Below are 23,863 nucleotides of genomic sequence, written 5' to 3'. Positions count from 1 at the left end.
TTTACAAATGGGTTAAAAAATTACGGTGGAAGTACTAATAAAACGTAACTAAAGAGTAGTTACTAAAAAGTAAATGGTGATGTCTCACTTTGTTTTTTGTGCATAAATTATTAATTTATTATGAAACCCCATAGAAAATTACCCTTTTACAGAAACTACATTTAATCAAGACCCTAAAACATACAAAAAATCACATATTATAACGTTATTATCGCATTTTATGAAGTATAAACAAATGAGGTGGGTAGGGTGGCAATTTTATTTTGTATGGAAGGTAAAAATCGATATTTTTTAAAAAATTAAAATATTTGTGAATTAATACGATTGTAATGTTTATTTTTCGATATTTTAAAGCCTAATATTTATTCTACAAAATGGTGCATATTTTTTTTGTATGATTAATTAAAAACATGTGAAATTTTTGAACTGTTTGTAGGCACACTTTATTTTTCCAAAATGTACACTTTTTTTGAGAAATACTCATGTATAGTAAAAAAAGAGAGAGAAATAGAGAAACAGCAAAATTTTGTAATTAATAAACATATCTCAGCAAGATATATATTTTGCTGTAAAACTTAATAAAACATCATGTAAATACTCATGCAAATAATTTTGCACCGCACTTTCACACCACTCGAATACATCCTCATTACACTCAACGGTTTTATAAAAATAGCAATAGTGCCCTTCTAGAACTAGAATAATTTTTGCAAGCATAACAGGTATTTCTATTGATAACAGTTTTTTTTAATATCAATGGATTTTTTATGTTTACCCAATGAAGGTTAACTGATTACATTATTTGTGATTTGATTTTCTAGATCTATTATGTAAATCTAGAATTTTAGCAATATAAATGCTGTATAAAGTATTCTTAAAATAAATATCATTATTTATGTAGAATTTGGATCATTATTTATCTAGAATTTCAAAGGTATTTTAAATAACTTCGATGTTGGTAATTTTATGTGGTGCTTACACCTATATATTTTACACCGAAATAATTATCTAATGGCTGCTTCAGGCTCATACTTATTGTTCATAATAATTTGTTATCCTTTTGTGATTTGCGTAAAAACCTTGCTTTTAAACAAGATTATATTTAAAAAAATATATATATTATATAAGTCAAAATATTTCACCACTAAATGAAGATATCTATATCTCGACGCCACCTAGTAGGAGATTAAGTATTTAACAATGTCTTTCCTACAAAAATAAAGTTGGTTGTTTCCAGGTGAAAATATTTAATAAGCAATAATTTTGAATAAAATACTAGTATTTTTTTAAATTATTTGGCGGTTTAAAATAAGCCGACTTAGCATAGTGGCTAGTGCACCCGACCAGTAATCGTAAGGCGGCGGGTTCGATTTACAGTCGGCGGCATTTATTTTTTCTCGGAAGATTTTTTTAATTTATATGGGTGGTTCAGGCTAATTATTATTGGTTATAATAATTTGATTATCAAATGATTATACTAGACTGATTCTTTAAATTCATAGGAAAAAAAAAAACCTACATGTTGGCTTAAATAAAAGCACAAAAATACATTCAAGAATAGTCCAGAATCATGGTTTTAAATAGTGTATCCGTATTTGGATGGAAGCGGCACTAGGAATCTTGTGTTTGATGCTGCCCTTTGATTACTATTATAGTAGTTCTTTTGAACAGTCCCGAAGTAAGCCACTTGAATAATATGTTTCAATCTCCGTCACTCAGTGTCAGATTGTTCAGGAGAGGGAGTGAGTAGGTATTGGCTATGTGATCGCACACAGCCCGGGGAGAAACAGGTCCACCTTCGGAGACACCAGGCCAGGGAGCACCGCCACCAGAAGGGGGGGGACTAGGAGTCGGGCCGGCCCCCCTTCTGCGTGAGCTTGGTGAGTGCGGGCAGCTGGGGGAAGCTGCTCTTGGTAGGCGCGGGGTTGAGGCGCGTGGTGAGGTGGACGAAGCCTTCGTACAAAGAGCCGCGGTCCAGCGCGCTCACGTCGTAGTGTCGCAGCTTCTCGCGCGTGCACCAGTTGCACGCCTTGCTCACCGTGTTTTCGTGGAGCTTGGGGTCTGGCTGGCCAGTGCGGTTGCCTATCACTATAATGGTTGCCTGAAAATGATATAAAACCTTAATTTACGCAGATTCTTAGTTTTTAGCTTTGAATATTATGCACACAGTGAAACCTGTATCTGTAGTTTGTGAAGGGTCCTGTTGAAATAAACTATAAATGTGGGAAAACAATGGATGCGGCAATATAGAATAAAGCTAAATGTTTAATATTCTAAAAAAGATACATAGTTCAGACACAAAATTAATGTGTTTAAATAAAAATGCAGCAGTCCCTTTTTTAAATGTGAAACTGCACAAGAGTCCCAACTGCTCCCAACCATCTGGAGCCAGTGAGACTTTGGCATCCCCAATTAAGCCATTTCATGCAACTTTTAAATTCTGAATGGTGGTCTTACACCAGGGCAATACTGAAGAGTATCTTCCACTCTGGAAAGTGCCGAAAATATACTATATATTATTTTAAATGAGTAATTTGTGAAATAACATAAATTAATCAAATAAAATTAACTTGCGCACGCCAGGATTTGAACCCGTGACCCCCAGCTTGCTAGTGGAGAGCCTTACCCCTTGACCACGGAGGCCTTAAAAAAAAATGCTTGGCTAAATCAATGCGTTTTTCATTGGGATTTTTTTCCGCTTTTCTACAATTTTTAATCTTTCTTAAAGAGTATGCACTTTTTTCATAAGGAAGTTTATTTTTAAGGTTGAAATGCTCAAAAACTAAAAAGTATAAAGAAAAAACCGCAAGCGCGCTTTGTTTGAATGTCTAACAACAACTAATGTGATAAGCGGCTGATCGAGCTGAGTAAACTAGTACAAAAACTGCATACCAACGGTTAATGCGGTAAAACAATGCATAGAGGAATAATCGATGCGATCTATCTATGCGAGTTTTGCGTAAAATAATTCATGACTGGGGGAAATAAACGTCACACGCAGGAAAACTATTTTTGGAGTAGCAATTGATTGAGGTTTCACTGCACCTGTAGTCAGATTTGTACTTACATCCTTTTTATCTTTGTTCCTTTCTATGTCTTTATGCAGGTACATGAGGAGGGCTTGGGACTCAGGTTTGCAGGTATCATACACCAGCACATAGCCATCTGCAAAGGCCATGTAGTGCTTCTGGAGGCCGTGGAAGTTGGACGGGGAGGCATTCTCCGAGACGGGAGAAGTCAGGCCTGCCGTGTCGTAGAAACACAACCTCTCCTTGGTCCCGCGGTCAGTCTCTATGTTGGCCACATAGATGTCTTCAATAGTCGGGTAGAACTCTGAGGCAGCCGTCACATTCCCATAAATTAGTTGCTCTAGAATGGCAGTTTTGCCTACACCCTTCATTCCACATATAACTACTTTGCTACATTTACCCATCTTTATTTCTCAAAATAAGATCATAACTACGTGAAATGAGTGTTATTAGCTGGTTCGCATTGTCATATGAAGGCTTAATTGAAATAACACACGCCAATCATTTATGGAAATTTCCCGTTACACGCAAATCATTCCGTGGCGTTCGTAATTTTATCCAGCCACTTTAAAATGTTTTTAAACCACGACACACTTAGAAGATGATTTTGTGCTTATTATGACAGAATGTTTAAATGCCTGTGTGCATAAATAAACCACCCACCCTGTGTGCATAAAATTCGGGAAAGTAAACGAATCTCGTGATAATTCTAGTATGCGACTATGCGACTTTCACGAACTGACAGATCAGCTGTCAAAGTCAAAGTTTACAGAAAATATTGCCAAACCTTCTTATTTGCTCTATCTCTTTCTGACACCGCTTGTACCTTGTACCGCAGTTCATGTGTATTCATCTGTCACCGTGACAATCAGTGACAAGGGTGACAAGAGACAACTGACAACATGGCAGAGTTCGGGGAGTGCGAAGTTAAAGTACAAAATAAATATTCTATCCTGCTTCCCACTTACAATGAAAAGGAAAATCTCCCCATCATAGTATGGCTTATTGTCAAATACATGGACGAAATGTGAGTGTTGCCAAAATGTTTTATTTTAGGTTAGGTGTTGACAAATCAACAAGTTTTGATTCATTGGCTGGCTAATCTATTCACAAGTTTAGCTGTTTATACTGATATTCTTGTAAACCTAAAATAAAAATGAAACCTATATTTGACTTCTAATGTAATAATACTTTTTGAGATTCTTTGCTGTTCTGTAAACAACGGCATCACCTTCGTGCACAAGGCGATGTGCCCTGTGAAACTGGTAAAGTGGACAACAATGTGTTCTGCGGTTTGAACTTGTTCACAATAAACCATACAGAGTTCTCCAGTCCTTATTTCTGCACCATGTATAGGTTGGCCACCCGTCTCTATATATCGGGATGTTTACTAACGAACATTTTCTACTGCCGTGCTGACTTCGAGTGAGTAGATACGCCGGGCGTGCGCGCACATTTTACGTATACCCCCTTCCCTTCCCGATGAGACCCTAGCCACTTACGGCAACCCTAATCATATATGAACAGCGTCAATGCTCCCCGAGATAAACAATTCCCTGCATTTATCTATCGTCTATATAAATAAAAATGAAAATGTTCGTTTGTTCAAAATCTTAAATCTCCGAAAGTTATTCACTGATTGCTTTGAAATTTTGACACAACTTTGCATTAGAATACGCATGTGTTTTTATATACCTATATTATGTCACCTGTGACAAGTAAAAACATAATTTTTTTAAAAGCAGCGCCATCTGTTGCACATAAAAGCAACACGCGCTATTGTTTCTCTATCTGCACATACAGACTGAGCCACAGCAACGCGTGGCGAGGTACAGCTAGTTAATAATAAAGCTGTTGCACATGGTAGCCGGATAAAACTGAATAATGACAAAACAGAACACGGTAAAATAATCAGCCTTTTTTTGCTCTCTTGCTCTTTCTGAAAACTTTATATTAAAACGTTATTTACTTACGTTTCTCCGCCTTTTCGGGTAACATGATATCGGACATAAAAAATGTTAGGTTTTGTTTTTTATTAATTTCACTTTTCTCGCAGTTGGTTCAGCTATTTTAATTGATACTCTTGTAATTAATTTGTACCCACCTTTGCAGCAAAGTAGATTACGAGATTATTGTGATCGACGACGGCAGCCCCGACGGCACGCTGCTGGCGGCCAAGAGGCTGCAGGAGATCTACGGTGAGGAGAAGATTGTGCTTCGACCGCGGGAGAAGAAGCTGGGACTGGGAACGGCGTACGTGCACGGCATAAAACACGCCACCGGAAACTTCATCATTATCATGGATGCTGATTTAAGCCACCACGTAAATAATTAATCTATTGTATTATACTAAAGGGTTTATAATTTCACAGTGAGTTTCAAAGAGTTTTAACAGAATTTTTATGAGGTTATTAATACCTGCAATAAGTTTTCTATGACGACCTTAATGGGTATTTTGTGATTCTATCGTATCCACGTAAGAAGTTGGTATCGTATTCCCTATAACTTATATACTTATAACTTCGATTTATCACTAGTGGCTTAAAACTAAGATCAATAGCTAGTTACTTACAACTAAGACTTATAACTAACTAGTGGCTTATAACTAAAATTAATAGCTAGTGGCTTACAACTATGACTTATTAGTAGCTTATAACTAAGATTAATAGCTAGTGACTTACAACTGAGACTTATAAATAGTGGCTTAAAACCACAGACATAGGAATTAATAGACGAGAAGATAATGGCGAGGGGTAAAATCAACTGTTGAAGAACCAAGGGAGTGAAGCTGACTGTGATTCGTCAATAAATCAATCTGACAGTAAATAGGCATCTCGCATTATAATATCACCATTTACTTCTTAAAAGTAAAATCTGCTTTTGAATGAATAGACATTTTTACATGGGAGCGCAAATTACTCGCCACGTTATGAACAAATTTGCGAAGTCCAAATTCGGCAAAAAAATTCGGTTCTATTTTCAGAGTCGAATATTTCGTTTAAGTATTTAGTTAAGACACTTTTATAAAAGTTCATGATTTACTTCCCAGCAACCAACCAGCTATGTGTTTCGCGTCCAGACGTTTCTCGATGTGATAGTAACAACTGATTCATATTATACGATGTGAATATGCTTAAAATAAGGTAAAATAATGCTTATATATGGAATGTAATACGACAATTGGGTTTATTCTCTTTTTCACATCTATTTTTACAAGTTTTCATAGTACAAGTCAACATTTTGCCGTGTTATTTCGTAAAATGAACCGATGATGCCTCGACCATAGTTCGCACAAGAATGATGACGTCACGTTTTCAAATTTCACTTGAGGCCATACGCGAGCACAGCCGGCTCCAATGGAACCGGTATGGGGAGTGGGGATAATACGCTTTTAATCACTTAGGGCAGGTCTACTAATATTCATATGTCTATGCTTAAAACTAAGATTAATTAATTTAATTTGTTTTTATTTTGCTGAATGACATTACAGATAACAAAATGTCTTGCTACTAGCAAATGTAAATTGGTACAGGCAAATCATTTTAAAGAATGCACGCTTGAATGTATTTGTGCAATCCGATAGTGGTTCAAAATGGTTTGAAATAGTTTGAAACAGTCCTTCTTACCCCACAGTACACCACTACACAAGCAAGAATCTCTTGAAGAAAATGATTCTACTGTGTGTAAATGTTTAAGTAAATATTATTATTTCCCTTATTATATAACTAATAATGATGTATTTATTTGCAGCCCAAGTTCATCCCTTCGATGATCTCCCTGCAGCAGGCAGAAGACCTGGACGTGGTGTCGGGGACGCGTTATGTGGGCGAGGGAGGTGTCTCAGGCTGGGACTTCCGTAGGAAGCTGGTCAGCCGGGGTGCCAACTTCCTCTCCCAGCTGCTGCTGCGCCCCCGGGCCTCCGACCTTACAGGATCTTTCAGGTAAACAAAGATTCTAAAAACTTAACACAATCTACATCTAAACTAGTCACCAAATCCTTCGACAATCCAGACTGTCTCCCTTCAGTTTCTTTTATTCCTGTACCTCTTAATTAGTCTCTTTCCATTGTCTGATTGTTCACGTAAATATCATCATCATACAACACGGCTTCTTCTTTCGGCATTCCACAACAACAAACCTTCTTGAATACTCTCAATTCACTATATTTTCATACAATAGCATTAAAAAGCGAATAAAAGTGGATGCCATCTACACGGATTTTTTCAAAGCACCAGTTAAATTAATTCACTACTAATCAAGAAGCTGAAAAAGTTTGCAAACTCGGAAAATGGTTTGAGAATTGGATAACCAAAAAAAAACTACAAGGGGTTGTAGAAGGCTACTCCGCGAATCATTTTACTGTAGCACCGGGAATTCCACAGGGCTCTCATTTTGGACCCTTGCTGTTTTTAACCTTTATTAACAACATGGTTTTAAGAATTATATTTTCAGCTTATCTCCTGTTAGCTGATGACCAGCTGAATAAAAAAATCACAAAGAAGATTGCACCAATTTGCAAAAAGACTTCATCTCACTTCATGAATGCTGCAAACTTACACACTTTTTCCAAAATAATGATATGAATAAATTGCATTAAATAATACTAATAATAATAAATAATACTAGCTGTCTTGTACCTAGCATTGCTCGGAGACTTTTCTCTACTTTCTATAAATATAATATACATTTATTATACAGGGTGTTTGGGGGTGTGCTAACTTCAGGGGGTGATTCTTGATTGATGATTTTAGAAGTAAAAATGATAAACAATTATTTTTCGAAATTCTAATGTTTTAAGGTAGTTTTTAGGTAAAAAAGATGAATTGTTTGTACGGGGAAATTAACATTGGAATTTCGAAAAAAATTTAAAAATTTAAAAATTTTTTACTTCTACCATCATGTAGAATCACCTCCCGAAGTAAGCGCACTTTACCCCCGGACACCATGTATATATAAACCTTAAGAGAGAAATTCTCTAAATGATAGTGAAAACCCAATCAAAATCCGTTGCGTAGTTTAGAATAACTAAAGGCACAAACAGACAGACGCGGATAGCGACTTTCTTTTATACTATTTAGAGATATATTATTTAAATTCACATTTGTAATGAAGGGGTGAGTTCAAACCTGGTGCAGTCACTAACTAATTTTATAAAATTTGATTATACGTAATGAATGCTTTGTTAAACTGATTGGTGATGTTAATTTATTTCAGACTCTACAAAAAAGATAAACTGGTGAAGATCATCAACAATTGTGTCTCCAAGGGATATGTCTTCCAAATGGAAATGATTATCAGGTAAGTCTTACTAAGCACGGTGAAGAATATGATCTGCATAATTCATTTATTTATTACTAGCTGTAGCCCGTCACGTGTTACTGTGGCAGTCTGTCTGTGCAGATAGAGAAACAACCGCATGAGTTGCTTTTACGTCCAAAAGATATAATAATAATAATATTTGGATGACTTGTATAGCGCCGTTTTTATGCAAAATCACCTCAAGGGCGCTGTACAAATTTATAATCCATTTCTACAGTGATCTATGTTATTACTAACTATTTATGGAGATATTATACAGTACAATACTTACCTGGTAGGTCACTTGAGATTAACACTTAATTAACATTAACTAATTATTTATTAGCGAAATTTAGATACAGGATTTAGGACATAATTGGAAAATTGGAAATAACTGGACTTTCTCTCAGGAATGGAATATTCAATTTAAGGGTATGACAGATTAAAAAGGTAAGTTTTTAGTTTAGACCTGAATTCTGTTGGACTTGTTATGGATCTTAGTTCCGGAGGGAGTTTATTCCAATCCTTCGGCCCAGATATTCCGAAAGTGCTATCACCAAACTTAGTATTTGGCTTGCGCTTAGGTTCCATCAGTCTGCCTACAGCTGATGATGTTGCTGATCTAAGAGTTGACTGCCTCAGACCAGTGTTTTCCGGGAAGCATAGTTCAGAGATGTAGGGTGGGGCCATTTCATTGATGAATTTAAACACCATCCAGCACAATTTGTACTGGATTCTTTCAGGGCACTTGAGCCAGTGAAGGTTACGAAGGTGTTCTGAAATGTGCGAATATTTTGAAACCCCGGTTATGATCCGTGCTGCTGCATTAAACACTGATTGAAGTTTGTCAATTTGATATTTTGGAAGGCTGGCATAAATGCCGTTGCAGTAATCGAGACGTGAGACTACGTAAGAGTTGATTTGTTGCTTCTGTAGGAAGATTTCTTAGGACAGACTTGAGTTGTCTTAGGTGAAAAAAACCGGTGCTTACAGTCCTATTTATTTGACTTTTAAACGAAAAGTCTGAATCTAAATTGACACCGAGACGTTTGACTGTTGTTTTTGGGATGATATCGCTGCCGGAAATAGTAATAGGTGAATTGTCTATGAGATGTTGACGTTTGTTTGTGGCTACCCAGAGAAACTCAGTCTTAGATGGATTGAGCTTCAGCTTGTTTGAAGACTTCCAACGAGTTATTGCTTCTAGACATTCAGTTATACGGATCTTGAGACTATTGATTTCGTTTGGAGCGCAGTAAAAATAAACTTGCTGATCGTCAGCGTAGCAGTGAGACAAGAGACCAAATGACTCGATTATTTTGGCGACATCATTTGTAAAAAGGATAGCGCTGTTTTAAAAAAAAAAAACATGTTTTTACCTGTCACAGGTGACATCTGTATAATATAGGTATATAAAAACACACAAATATTCAAATGCAACGTTGTGTCAAAATTTCAAAGCAATCGGTGAAGAATTTTCGGAAATTAAGATTTTGAACAAACAAACATCTACATTTTTATTTATTTAATTTAGATTTTTGTGCAACTGTTGAATATCTGTTAATTAATTCATGTATTTCAGGGCGCGCCAGCTGGACTACACAATAGGAGAAGTCCCCATCACCTTTGTGGACCGAGTCTACGGAGAATCTAAACTAGGGGGCTCGGAAATAGTGCAATTTGTTAAGGCCCTGCTATACCTATTTGCAACAACGTAAAGACAGCAACACAACACAAACGAGACACCTGTTTATATCACTTTTGTCATCCAAGCAAGTTTATAGTTATGATTTACGATTCCCCCGGCCAAATGTATTATGTATATTGGTTGACTCTTTCCTATAACCTTGCACTGTCCATTGTCAGGGCAGATGTGTGGTGGCTAAAGGAGAAAGTGCTCAACGCCACAAATGTGTTAACCAGCGTAATCCAAGTAGTTAATTAATGATAAAATAAATAAATTCATTCCAAAACCAAATCTGGCATATATCCAGAGGGTAAAAATTAAACATATTTTTTTTGTGCAACATGTTTTATTTGTAGTTGGTTTTGAGCTCCCATCTCCCTTTAGTATTTACAACTCTCAATTCACGGTTTACAAAAGCCTCTATTAAAATATTATTATGTACAAATACAAATATCAGGACATGATTATTGCAAGTGCTCTCCATCCATTGCAACCAGAGCATGCTCAGACTTTCAAGAGATAGTATTATTTTAAGTTCTAACTCGTCGTTAAAAAAAAATAAAATCATTCATTCGTTCATTCCAAGATCTTACTATTTGTTTAAACTCCCCAGGTTTATCTCCTTAGAATCGGAATGCATTCACAGCTTTAAGTAAACTTATTAATGGGATATGTATTATTAGTTAATAATTATTCTTTGTTTTAATTCCCCTGAAGTTTAATTTTTGAAAAGTTGTAAAGAAGTAGTTATTGATTATATTATGTATAAAACATGACTGCTTGCAATCTCCCCGATATGGCATTATGAACAAACTAATAACTAAAACAGGAAGAAATACCACAATAATATCACATTATAATTAAAGTTGTATTAAAAATAAACCTATTTACTAAACAAATTTAAATTATATTAGAAACAAAAATTTTAACAAAAAACATTAAATCCAATATTCATTTCTTAAAAAATTGTGCTGTGAAAATTAACACACTTCTGGTGGAAGGGTTCTACCTTTTACGCCGGTCCTACTTGAACGGCAGAAAAGGCATTGCTGTCCGATAATTTATACAAATATTTTATATCGATCTCTTTGTAAGGGTCCCAACTATACGTATCTGTATTTAAAATTGTGAACCAAGTCTTTCCCATCTTCAACTTTTATGTGGAAGAATATTTTATCAAAAGGAAACTAAATTTAAACCCGTAGAATGGGTAATACATCCTTACACTTACCACACCGGAGATGCGGAAACTTGTTGATTGTGCAAAAAGGGGATTATTTTTTAATAATGTAATAAAATTCATACATTTAAAAAAATAAAACATCGCTAAATGGCCTAACACTGACTTAACCTTCAGTTTATAAAGTTGTATTGCAAAAGTAGGCTTTAATTTTATAGTTGGGATGTGGTGATTACTATGTAAATATTTCATAAAATATACTGTGTTATTTTCAAATATAGGGCTGTTTGAACCAAAATCCACTTTCTTGAATGGGACCCTTGTTTTGGCTCGCATGAAATGTGTTAAAACATAAATCTTATAAATACACAGTGGCGATAATATATTATAATGTATTTTAAATGCACTCTTAGAATTCATAAGTTCATTCATTCATATGCAAGACAATATTTTTTTAACTGAATCTTTTGGAAAAATGGCAGGAACAATGTCCACTCTTTTCTCAATATACGTAATGTAAAATACATTATAAAAATACTATTTGGAAATTAATACACAGACAGATTTTCTTTTTTAGGACATGGATCGTAATACAGGGTGTCTCAGAAGTCAAAGTAAAACATAGCAAATATTTTACTGTTTTAAAACTACACTAAATTAGCAATTTTTTAAAACAACTCATTTACTGCAAGAGGAGTCATAGTTGGCTAGTCAAATTAAAATGAACTCATGAATGGCAAAAGATGATTTTTTTTTGGAAAATACGCACTGTTAGTTTTATTTTGGTATCTGATCAATAGCAGGGCTATTAAAGGGTTGCATAATGATTATTATAATCTTAGAATATAGAATTTTGTAGCTGTGGCAATCGAAAAACTGATCTAAGGTGTCGATTTTCACAATTTAAAAAAAAAAAAAGAATTTTTACTAACCCATAGGAGCCGGCAAGAATATTCAATGTATACATGTATACAATGCCATACTTGATAAGTGACATTTTGATTTTTGTGTTTAACGAACCCAGAAAAAGTAGACATTGCAATTGCAGTGCTTTGTGACGTGCGTGGGCACAATTCTTCAACACTGCAAATGCAAGGCACTGGCCCCTAGGAATTATAAACTTATTCTGGTTGATGTAGTATATTTAAATGAGATATGGAGCAAAAAAATATGTTCCGTTTTTTTACCCCTCAACTAACCTTCAACTCTCCCAATGCTCCCTCTAAAACTACTGAATCCGGTCTACACCAACATAATAGTGGAACAAGTTTGGGCGAGATATGAGTATGCAGTAGCGCCTCTGTCACGAGTCGGCCTATCAGCCCTCCAAGAGTAAAAAACTCATGTAATATCAGGACATACCCTTCAATAATAACATTTTTTGTTGTTTTACTGAAAACTGAAAAGAATAAAGTGGGATACACAATATTAGAGTACACATTTCTATGTCCACTTTAAAATACTCTGATTTTTATACTTTAAAACCACAATGATATTGTTTTGGTGTTGGGAAATCACTCAAATGATTATAAATATAAATATTAATAGTGTTGCCTGCAATTATGGTAAGACTATACAATAAAAAATAACTACCATAAATTTAATTGAATATAAAATATTTATTTACAATAATAAATTCATTGTTCCAATATAAACACTTAATATTATATATTTACAGATCTACAGACATATTATATTCTTTGTGATGGAAATCATGTTACATATTATGAAGCTAAATGCCACTATCACTAGAAATACACATTTTCATCTTGGAATGCAATTCTTCAAGGCACCGGACCCAGCGGGTCAACCTAACCTAACCTAACTGTACATCCAAAGCTTCCGTTAAACCAAAACACCACACTATTATTCAAAGTAACAACTCTCTATAACTTCGGGGAGCCATATTCTTTATGCCTGCTCTATATTCGGCAAGATTAACCCGTAAGGTACTAAAAAATCCCTCGATCTCTGGTGCTGTGTACTTAGTGCACAGGGTAAACATTTACAGCCTTACTAATAAAAGTTTTAAATTGTATATGTTAAGATTTGTTTGGGCTTGATGAAGTCTTCAATAACAGACGCATGGTTTTTTTTTTGTTTTTACTGCACAAAACTGCATTTCACTTTATTTAATGTTACAAAGAGTTAAATTATTCCCGACCCGGACAAAACAATTTTACTAATGGTCTGTAGACCACAATGACTGCTTGTTACTATTTTATAGGAGAAAAGAAGAAGGAATCCAGTCGGCGAGGCTTTTTATAATCTAACCAAGTAAAACACATTGACAAGCTAATTGTAAACAAACACTGTCAAAGAAAGCCAATTGATAAGGCAAAACATCTGTTTTATCTGTTAGCCCTAGTTTTACCTCTGACCGCTAGGTGCTAGGCAGGAGTCTGTAAAGTAACTGGTGGTGAACTTTGCTAATGGTTCGTACATTTTTAACAGTATACAACTAATAAACAACGATTTATGTCCAGTAAACATTTGTTTATCAACTTAATTTACACACACTTTTATTAGTATGGCTGATTTTGTCATTTTATGTTGGATAAAAATGAATAGTTCACATTTATTACTTATGTAAATGAATTTGTTAATGGTACATATGGACACACGGGATGGGCATAAGTTCAACATTATGTAATAGTGCTGAAAACGAGAAAAACATTGACCATGCATAAAACGCATGGTAAGTCTATCACAGCCGGCAGACTTTCGGTTACTACTGACAATCCTGCACCCCTTTCGCTCACTACCGCACCCCTCTCGCTCACTCCCATGACTCACTCCCCACAGGCATACATGACTTTTTTTTCATGATTTTTCGACAAAACATTTTTTTGTGTTGTGTTCGATAAATACATACTTATATACTTTACGTGCATAAATGTATTGCTGAGGAACACATCAAATTTAATAATATAATTATTAAGTTTTGCAAGTATTTTTTGGTTTTTGTTATTGTTACAGCTGTTTCGTCTTTCAAAGCCTAAAAAATACTTGCAGAACTTAATAAATATATTATTAAATTTAAGAAATAAAATATGAACTCTGTGTTTAGTATATTTACAGAGATGAATTAATTGTAGACATGCCAAATCAGTTGACAGCACTGGCAAGGGTTAAATCATTTAAAATTACATTTTCACAAGATGTTTTAGCAAAAATGGAATTTTGTTTCCTAGTCCTGACAGATTGCAAAGCATTGTATTTTCGGATATGGTATATAGATTCTCATAGCCAAAAGCGTTATGTTGTTTGACTTTAGGGGGTGACAATGTATCTTCATTCAAATAAGTCCGATTTTATTGGAATGTAAAATAATCATCATTTTACGATGCAAGTGATATTTTTACAAAGTGTGACAGTAAAAATATTATGAATGACACTGAATTGCTGGTGGTTTTGCAATTTATTTTCTTTAAAGGGAGAGAGATTACGCTATACGCATCAAAGCATTTTATATAACTCCATATCGCTCGCCATACAATCCCATACAGACCTTTCACACCTGACAGATGATGTGTTATAAGTGTGGGCGTCGCGACGATGTTACGTCGTGACCTGCTAGCCAAGCGATATTTGAAAATGATGAGACCCCCTCTTCTGTCAGATCAATTTACGGAGCGCCGTGATCACACAGCTGTCATCTGTCAAGGTGACAGATCCCATACAAAGAAATGATATTCTGCGGCAGTTCCCCAATTGATCTGACCCCCTCTCCTGAGAAAGATTATAGCGTAGTGCAACGCCTCAACATATAATCCGCGTAGGCAACTCCCAAAGAAACGTGGATGTGTATAGCGTAATCTGTCAAAGGCTTAATGCAGTGTCTGACTCTATTTAGTTTTTACTTATTTTTAGTAAGAAATAAGTACGTTGACGATTCTTAGTGTTTTTTTTTCAGTTTTGCTGTGTGTATAGTGAAGCGTTTGTGATGTTTGATATAATGTTAAAAAATATTTATGCGTCGTAAATAAGAGGTAAATTTTATTTCACATTATAATAATTTTTATTCTAAAATAAATTCCGCACTGGTAATACATATAATATTCTGTCCGATTATCTTTATAATTTCTATATGAAAATTCAACAAGCACAAAAACAATGCATTTGCTTGTCATGAGTCATTTAGTAGGTGCTGATGAAGAGCATGAGGATTTATGGAGTAGTTAGGACACTGATTGCTTTGCTAGGATAGCAATGTGTATCGGTGTAACTATACGTTATTGATGAGACAGGTGTTCATTGCTTTCTGAAGACATCTTCACGTCAGCCAAGCCCTTAAGCGGCCAGTTGGGGATAATAGTGGACGTCAAGTCTGCGGGCAGCGAGGGCTGAAGGTAAGCCAGTCCCTCCAGTGGCTCCTTCTTCATGGCCGGCATGTCCGGGGCTCGGGGCTGCGAGGTGGCCTCACTGGAGTCCTCGGGTCCCTTGAGGTCCATGAAGTGCTGCCCTTCCGCCACCTCCTCGGGCTCCTTGAGGTGCATAAAGTGCACGGATACATGCTTTCGCAGCTCCGTCTTCAAGCGGTAACTCTCCGGACAGATGCTGCACCTGAAACATTACCATAAAAGTCAATCAACATCGTACCATCGGTAATACATACATGGGTACTTATAAACAGGTTTAAAAAAATCATTGATGTGTTTCATCTGTCTTGGCTGGTGAATTAAGACTTGGTGTCCAATTTATATTTAGCGTAAATTGTGTTCTATCCAATAGAGTGAGCCAATAAAGTGAATTATATATAGCTTTGTTGTAAGATTTCTATAATATATGTAAACTTATTTAGAAAATAAAACATTTTTAATTGAAACCTTAAATGAGCCGTGCAACTACCCACATGGGTATAAGGTTACTGAGGAAGCTAGGGAAAATGTCACCTCAGGAGAGACATAATGCAACTGTAGGAAAAAGAGGCAGTTATAATTTCACCGCTTCTACCAGCTACTAAAGTAAGAGAGGTGGGTGTTTGGTACTGACTTGTACATCTTGTCCCCAAGATGGGAGCGCGTGTGCTTGACGAGATCGTTGCTCTGCGTGAAGGCGCGTTCGCAGAACTCGCACTTGTACGGCTTCTCGCCCGTGTGGATGCGGTAGTGCCTCTTCAGGTGGTCCTTGCTGTTGAACCTTTAACACACACTTTACATTTACACTACTTGACTGACACTCCCGTCTTATTTTTTGACAGTTAAATGGATTACTGATGGAAAAAACAGAAAAACATGTGAAAATTTGATAATGCTACTAGTTAATATTCTAATTGACACCTGGTGACCTAACTTGAGTGATTAACCAACAGAGATTTCCCATTACATATGCAGCATCACATTCACTCGTCAAATGCATTGTACATATAGTTTTTTATTATTGATCGACAAACCGGTGGATCCAATCAAGCCATAAGTTGTAATAATGGATCTAGTCCCAGAGGTCCCCAAACTGCTTTCCTAATATTGATTTTTTTATAAATTCATCAACTTAAATGTGTTTTTGAAGCTGACACAGGTAACAGCGCTACGGTACAAGTTTGGACAAGCGTTGCTATTGAGTGCATGGGCGCAATGCGTTGCTACTGGTATCAAATGTGCAAGTTTTTACAGGTAGGTACTGCGACCACAAAGAGAATATCCTGCTTACACAATTTTATGAAATGAACATATAATAATTAGGAAACCACTGCACAAGTACCTACATAGGTACTATCTGTGTTAGGTCGATTAATAAATTTATGGGAAAAAATAAATAAAATTAATGGGATCCACTTTTGTGGGCCCCCATTTACATCCCAATGGTTCATGGCTCCCTGCAGGTCCAAGTCGATATAGACCACTTTCCTGAATGACTGGTCTAGTATATAGTTAATAAGGTAGAGAATTTTAGAAATATGTTGTGTTGCGCCCTTGGGGTGATTTTTCACAACAACGGCGCTATAAAAATCATCCAAATATTATTATTATAAATTCGGACGCTGTCATTCCAAAATAATCACCTACTTACAACTATGTACCGAAATTTGGGTAGTTTCGCTAAGAGGCATTAGTGGTGCTACCCAAATGTGAATAGCTATCGCTTGAGTGGTTATATTACATTAATTATGTATTTATTTTATTTAATAATTCAAACGCCCTGATGGGCTTTTACATTATACATAATTTACTGCATAATACAATGACAACAGAAGGTTTTTATTTTTAAAACATCAACACAAAAATAACAATTTTTTTAAGTTCACAACATATCTACAAGAAAACAACAAACATACGCAATCGCCCTTTAAATATGCTACATAAAAATGTCATTCAGGTATCTCTTGAACACAGGGAAACTTATATTAAATATGTCGAAATTTGTGGTGAATTTTTTTCCAAGTGTGTGAAAGCGAGAAATAGGTGCATGTATGCGATAGTTGGTACTAAAGTTATTTTTGATGAATAATATATTTTGTATGTAATTTAAATCTTGAATCACAATAACAAAATTTATATACATAGTTGTAATATCACATCCAAAAATTGTAAAAAAAAGTCGAGGTTGGGACTTGATTTGATAAGCATCAAACGGTCTCGGTATGATACCAATTCTTGAAGAGATTCAGCTTTTGATCAAATTGTTATCAGTTGTCGAGCATAATGGTATTTATCTCCCCTCCACACTATCTTCCAATTGGGGATGCCATAGTCTTAAAAACGACACTAAAAAAAGACTGTCATGTTGCTTTGCCTTAGCTGACGCTATCACAATTTGATTGAAATTTGAAACAGACCGAGAGTCTAAGCCTAAAAGGTAAAGGACGGATGAGGGTAGTAGACTGACCTCATGCTGCAGACGTCGCATTCATGTGGCTTGATGCCGAGATGGATGAGTTTGTGTTTGGCCAGTGAATTGGTTTTGGTGAAGGCAGAGCCACACGTGTCGCACACAAAGGGCCGCGCGCCAGTGTGCGTTGACATGTGCGATTGCAGCTCTCCTGGAACACACACACACACAGTGAATATTACCCACATTTCTCATACTGTCCTGGTACTTCTCTTCTTCAAATGTGAAACAATCTATTTGTTTAATGATTGATACTGATAAAAAACAAAATGCTTGGCTTATAACATGGCTCGAATAAGGTGCATGTGTAACAAAATTTTTATTGTGATGATAATGTTGTTTATTGTTCAATTCAGTTTATTATTTTAAAATTATTACAAAAACCTCATTTTAAATACATTACAGGAGAATTATATAAATATAAACAGTGGGTATCAACTATTAGTATAATAGTTGATACTCACTGTTTATATGATTTCTCTTTCTTACCACTACAGAGTGGTAAGAAAGAGAGCTTGCCTTTTAAAGCCAGCTTCATTGATGCTAAATTATGTTGATATTCAAATTGATTCTGTTCAACAGCAAGTTTGCTCTCCCCACCGGCATTAGCATGAAGCCGGGTGTATCATACGTATCCAGACCTCCAGAATATTTCAAGAGAATTCATATTTACGCCAAAATCACAAAAACACCCCGAAACCGCTTGATACCGTGTCGCCGACACATTTGGAGATCTTTACATCAAAATAACTCAATCAAATGATGTATTATATGTGATTAATCAAGATAATTACATAGCAATATAATAGCAGAACCTGAAACACATCTGAAAATAATCATCCATCACCTCCCTCGGACACACCAACCCACGAAGTGACCGCGGCTAGGAAGGCTACTCAGTATTTACGTAGGACCCCCTCCACTACTCCCCGGATGAAATTCCATGATGGCCGCCGTTTCCAACCAATCACAGCCCAGCATGTCACCTTGACTTTCTTATCAAACACTGATAACAGATTCAAATGTGATTAATTGTTAATTATTATTAATTATTAATCAGACTGGATTTACGGGAAAATGATGTAAGATATAACTACGAAATAAATATCAACATCAAGAAATGATTATATACTAACACAATAACATGAATAATTATATCTAAATATATTTGTTACCCTTTGGGAAATGTTCAAACCAAAGATATTTAACTTCAAACCCAATATGAAAATTTGTATAATTATTTATAAAATAAATAAACGGGACTGCGGGAGATGGTTTTGGTAGATTGAACTGACTTGGTTAAAGGTATCATATTAAAATATAACTTTCCTCTCAACAAGATAATTGCAGAGAGGAAAAATACCTAACCACTTTACTCCTCACGAAAGAGGATAGAACGCCTCCGAGAGGGTTCGATTTGAAAACGTTCTATAAATAGAGAACCGAATTCCATACAAAGTCAGTTCAACAACTACCTCTGAAAGAGAATCCTCTCTCCTGAAGTGTTTTATTCAGTAGTAAATTCAGTTTTTGCCAAGTATTAAATTCTTTTGGTCAGTTCAGATCTGGAAATAAATTCCTCTCTGATGGTGGCTTTAAACTCTACCACGAACTTCTACAACATCTACTACCTCTACCAAGACTGAAAACGCTGACAAGTGTACCCAGCTACCTTCGTATCTACACTTATTGTACGGTCAGTATATTGTCTCGTACACCGGGCACAAAAGTGTTGCCAACATAGGTCACCCACATTACTACAAATCGCATCTATGCACAGCTGCCTTTGTTTCTTCCTACACACCAAACGATTACTTTAATTGGCTCGCCCACTTTCATAGTTTGTGCAGTTAAATGGTATGAATTGATTCTATGATCTATGGGAACTATGAACCGCAAGAATGTTAAAGTCGAATTGGAATGAGTTAATTCTAAATCAAGTATGATAATAATAATACGTTATGAATTGATTATGTTTTATAATTTTGTTTTCAATGTGATATGTCAATAATGAGCGTGATGGTGGTTGTACCTTTACTGACATATCTGCCGGGGCACAGGGAGCAGTAGAATGTCTTCTCTCCGCGGTGGCGCTTGAGGTGCTGGTTGAGGTTGGTGCTGCTGTCGAAGCGCTTGCCGCAAGTGGCGCACAGGTACGGTTTCTCCCGCGTGTGCACGCGAAGGTGCGCATTCAGCGTGCTGGTCTGCGCAAACGCTGCAAAGTATCATAACATACACCGGCCTTAGGAAAGTCATAATATAACATGTTCAGCTCTGAGACTACATTTACAGGTGACTACACAGTTGGGATGAATCATTAAATAACAGCATAATTTACAAAAAAATTAGTCTTTACATTAGCACCGATAGAGGATCCCATCAGATTGAGTAGAAGATACTCTCAGTATTGTACTAAAATTGAAATATTGCTTGAAATGGCTCTTGCAGTATGTCGTAACCAGATCTGAATAGCCAGGTACTTCCCCATCTCCATCCCTTCCCCACTCCCTACAGCCTAACAACATACCCCAAAATTGACACATAGTCCTACTAGCTTCGAACAGTGGGGAGCATTTGGGACACTTCTGCAGTGTTCACAATAAAAGATCTGAAACATGTTAAAAAAACTAATTTCGGTTATGTTTCTGTCTGTAACTCCGGTTCAATGAACTTAAGAACTTGGATTTGCTTTGAATTTATTCCAAAATTAAATCAGATTTTGGAGACAATTCAGACAAGCAATAAAGTAGGTAACAAAATGATTTTATTTCAATTAATTAATAATTCTATATTTAAAATGTGTACTTCTTTCACTTAAATTATTGACAGGTTTCGTTATTTTTCAAGTTTACTAACGGTGTTCATCCGTAAGGTAAGTTATTTCTAATTTCTAAAATTGACAATTGTAACACCCATATGGCCAGGAATGGGGTGCGTCAAGGAGAAGAAGAAGAAGATGACTTTTCGAGAGGGATGTTTTGCTTATCTATGGACACTTCCGGCTAGTGGATAAGGGAAGAAGGTTGAATTATAAAAACACTGTGAGAGATACTGCAGAATAAACAGTTTAATCCAAAAGTATACAGACTATTATTGACTTACCCCGCTGGATAAGTAGTGGTTGTTACACAATGTTTGTTTTTGAAAAGCAACGATACTGGTGCAATTATTGTTTTTTATAAATACTTTCAGCTTCAGAAATCTTACAATCTCTGGATCTGCACTAGTCTCATTATATTCGGTGGGAAAAGTGGAGGGTCACATCATAGTGAATGAGTTGGTTGGATACCTTTGCTGCAGACGGGACAGAGGTGCGGCTTGAGCCCCTTGTGCTTGTTGATGTGCTCCACCAGCTGGCGGTCGAGGGAGAAGGATTTGGGGCATTGCGAGCACTTGTAGGGTCGGTTGTCCTCGTGGGTTCGCTCGTGCCGCTTCAAGTGACTCGACTTCTTGAACACCTAAATCGTTGAAGCATACTTTACATAATGTACTAGTTTTACAACCCTTTCTGCTTTCGGATTCACTTGAGATTTCAATACTCTAATAAAACATACAACATTGAACGTATTATTTTTACAGTTATTTCTCCATATTCCAAGTCGAAAAAGACGTTGCGAGTTGAAAATTATAGTGTTGACCTGGAATTTAGGATACATATTTTCTATTTTAGAGTTATTTATAAGCAAACTGGGACATCACAAGACTTCATAATAAAACTTTTTTTTAAGGTTCACCGATTGACATAAAAATACCAAAACCATTCAAATCCAGTCAGGGGTTTTAGCCATCATTTCATGAATCAGCGCTTTTTGACACTTTATTTATTAAGAAAGTTATTCTGAATGAGATTAAAGATTAGATTGAGTTAAACAACTATAAAATTAGTTTTGGATATCTCCAAAAATGACAAACTCATGAGCTGTCAAAGTGAACTTGGGTAAAACGTATACAATCATGCCTCACGAGACACAATTCATAATTCGAATGGCACTACTGCTGCGCCAGTCACTATGTATCTTGACATCACGCGCTTATCGGCCGGCTGCAAGTATCAATTTTCTGACAGCTTATATCTTCGGCACTACTTGGTAATTTCCAAAAATTCTATCCTCAGCCTGCTCTAATTAATATGATACATTTGTAAATAACATAAAATTTCATTGTGTGAGACAATACCTTGTGGATTTCACCATTCAAATGAAAATTCCCGCAATATTCCCTGTTTAAGCAATATTTCCCAAAACTAAATTTCCAGGGATATACCCATCACTAATTACATGTCAAATAACTGAAACTGGTCTGGATAGTGATTAGATTGAGATTACCTTTCCACAGATATGACAGGAGAGTATTCTGTTTTTCACCCGGTGTTTCCTCATGTGAGCGGATAGCGAGTGCATCGTCTCAAACACCATGTCACACTGCGCACAGCTGTGTCTTTCCTGCTCATCCACACACTCCTGCTTCAAGGACTCGTGGGAGGTGTCCATTTCCCCGTCGGCCCCCCCTTCTGCCGCCTCCCCATTGGGGACAGCGGGGGGGTGGGTCACGGCGGTAGGGTGGGTGATAAGATGACTCAACAGAAGAGTCTCTCGCTTGAACCGCTTACCACAATGTATACACCCAAACGGTTTAAGCTCCGGATTGTGAATTTTAACATGCCTTTCTAATTTGGACGCCCTGTCAAATACCCGCGCACAAACTTCACAAGGATGGTCCTTATTGGTTTCTTTCAGGTGGCTCTTTGTGTGCCGTTCTAATTTACTCGCTTTAAGAAATACTTTGTGACACATACTACACGGGTGATGTCCCTTTTCTGACGGTTTTTTCTTTTTCTTTTTAACTTTGAAGACTTCTTTCTTTCCCAACGGCTCGTAATCTGAAGCTTGAAAGTCGTCATCATCGTCCTCATCGTTTAGGAAGTTGTCCTGGTAATCATGCTCTATTTTTATTTCGTCCGGTTCTTGTTTAATTACTATATTCGGTTCGGCTTTCATATGATAAAATGCGAACAATTTTCGTAACACCTCGTCTGTTTGTTCGCATTTCTTCTTGAAATCAAAGGCAGATGTCAAACTTCTGACACAAGAATCACACACTTGCTCTGGCAGCCCGTCTTCATTCTGGATCTACAAAGGCAAGAAGGAAAAGTTTAAGGACAATCCCGGAAGGCGAAAAACTGTTATTTTATTGAATAAGGCAGCCTATTTACCTTGACAGAAGTGCAGGAATGTAACATTTCGGCTATAATAGGTACTGTCACAAAATTGGTAAAACAACTAGGCGAGTTATCATTTCGTTCCATACATGTTCTACAAAAAGCTTTGGGATCAGGTCTCTCTTGAGAGGACACATCCATTTTGCGATTAATATTGTATAAATACTATTCATCAACCAATAACACTAATATTCGCAAATTGCAATGACAACAACAGTGCCATAAATATACCACTCTCAACAGTGCCATAAATTGAACAGTGCCATCGAGTTTTAAGTTCGAGTCGAGTCCATAGATTCAAAATGCTAAATTGATCAGAGAGAAAAAAATATTTTGGTTAGGTTTACCTTTGGTTTAAAAAAAAACTTTTGTCATATTTACAAAATTAAAAGTGGGAAAGGATGTATTATTGCAAACTAGGAAAAAAGTGCTTTAGTTTTTATTAAAAAATCCACGGAAACTCGTGATTCATTGAACATATCCATCCCAAATAAAAAAAGTTAACTATGTTTTCTGCATCATTTCATATATTATTGTTATTTGTATTATGATACCACCATCAATCGGGCATTAGCCTAGATTGGAGTGTTTTAAAATTAATAAATTTAATCATATTATCC

The 23,863-nt window shown here is 36.1% G+C and overlaps 3 protein-coding genes across 3 annotated transcripts; 1 reads left to right on the top strand and 2 right to left on the bottom strand.

Annotated features, from left to right (window-relative positions):
* Positions 1-488: 488 nt before the first annotated feature.
* kappaB-Ras (NFKB inhibitor interacting Ras like 1) lies at positions 489-3,744 on the bottom strand. Its single transcript, XM_089642253.1, has 2 exons — positions 3,068-3,744; positions 489-2,101 (listed from the first exon to the last, which is right to left on the bottom strand). Exons 1-2 carry the CDS (start codon positions 3,431-3,433, stop codon positions 1,844-1,846), a joined length of 624 nt encoding a protein of 207 aa, XP_089498379.1. The 5' UTR covers positions 3,434-3,744; the 3' UTR covers positions 489-1,843.
* A 171-nt stretch (positions 3,745-3,915) lies between these two features.
* On the top strand, positions 3,916-10,459 carry Dpm1 (Dolichyl-phosphate mannosyltransferase subunit 1). Its single transcript, XM_089642347.1, has 5 exons — positions 3,916-4,056; positions 5,142-5,352; positions 6,780-6,970; positions 8,244-8,327; positions 9,910-10,459. The coding sequence occupies exons 1-5, from the start codon at positions 3,932-3,934 to the stop codon at positions 10,043-10,045; spliced, it is 747 nt and encodes a 248-aa protein (XP_089498473.1). The 5' UTR covers positions 3,916-3,931; the 3' UTR covers positions 10,046-10,459.
* A 4,934-nt stretch (positions 10,460-15,393) lies between these two features.
* Positions 15,394-23,460, bottom strand: LOC149415207 (uncharacterized). The gene is made up of 7 exons (XM_089642346.1): positions 23,238-23,460; positions 22,351-23,154; positions 21,315-21,483; positions 20,058-20,240; positions 18,023-18,176; positions 16,190-16,336; positions 15,394-15,760 (listed from the first exon to the last, which is right to left on the bottom strand). Exons 1-7 carry the CDS (start codon positions 23,382-23,384, stop codon positions 15,430-15,432), a joined length of 1,935 nt encoding a protein of 644 aa, XP_089498472.1. The 5' UTR covers positions 23,385-23,460; the 3' UTR covers positions 15,394-15,429.
* Between the last annotated feature and the right edge of the window lie 403 nt (positions 23,461-23,863).

The sequence above is a fragment of the Hesperophylax consimilis genome, chromosome 18, assembly GCF_061612785.1.
Source record: "Hesperophylax consimilis isolate HC1 chromosome 18, BYU_Hcon_1.0, whole genome shotgun sequence".
Classification (NCBI taxonomy): domain Eukaryota; kingdom Metazoa; phylum Arthropoda; class Insecta; order Trichoptera; family Limnephilidae; genus Hesperophylax; species Hesperophylax consimilis.
The sequence above is the reverse complement of the archived record's forward strand: the minus strand, read 5'-3'. Positions and strand labels throughout refer to the sequence as shown.

Excerpts from the sequence above, each read along its gene's own strand:
- LOC149415207 (XM_089642346.1), bottom strand. The coding sequence starts at position 23,384 with ATGGATGTGTCCTCTCAAGAGAGACCTGATCCCAAAGCTTTTTGTAGA. Across the intron at positions 23,155-23,237 it reads ATTCCTGCACTTCTGTCAAG|ATCCAGAATGAAGACGGGCT; the intron begins GTAAATAGGCTG and ends TTGCCTTTGTAG. Across the intron at positions 18,177-20,057 it reads CGGCAGATATGTCAGTAAAG|GAGAGCTGCAATCGCACATG; the intron begins GTACAACCACCA and ends TGTGTGTTCCAG.
- Dpm1 (XM_089642347.1), top strand. The coding sequence starts at position 3,932 with ATGGCAGAGTTCGGGGAGTGCGAAGTTAAAGTACAAAATAAATATTCT. Across the intron at positions 5,353-6,779 it reads ATGCTGATTTAAGCCACCAC|CCCAAGTTCATCCCTTCGAT; the intron begins GTAAATAATTAA and ends ATTTATTTGCAG. Across the intron at positions 6,971-8,243 it reads GACCTTACAGGATCTTTCAG|ACTCTACAAAAAAGATAAAC; the intron begins GTAAACAAAGAT and ends AATTTATTTCAG.
- kappaB-Ras (XM_089642253.1), bottom strand. The coding sequence starts at position 3,433 with ATGGGTAAATGTAGCAAAGTAGTTATATGTGGAATGAAGGGTGTAGGC. Across the intron at positions 2,102-3,067 it reads GGAACAAAGATAAAAAGGAT|GCAACCATTATAGTGATAGG; the intron begins GTAAGTACAAAT and ends TATCATTTTCAG.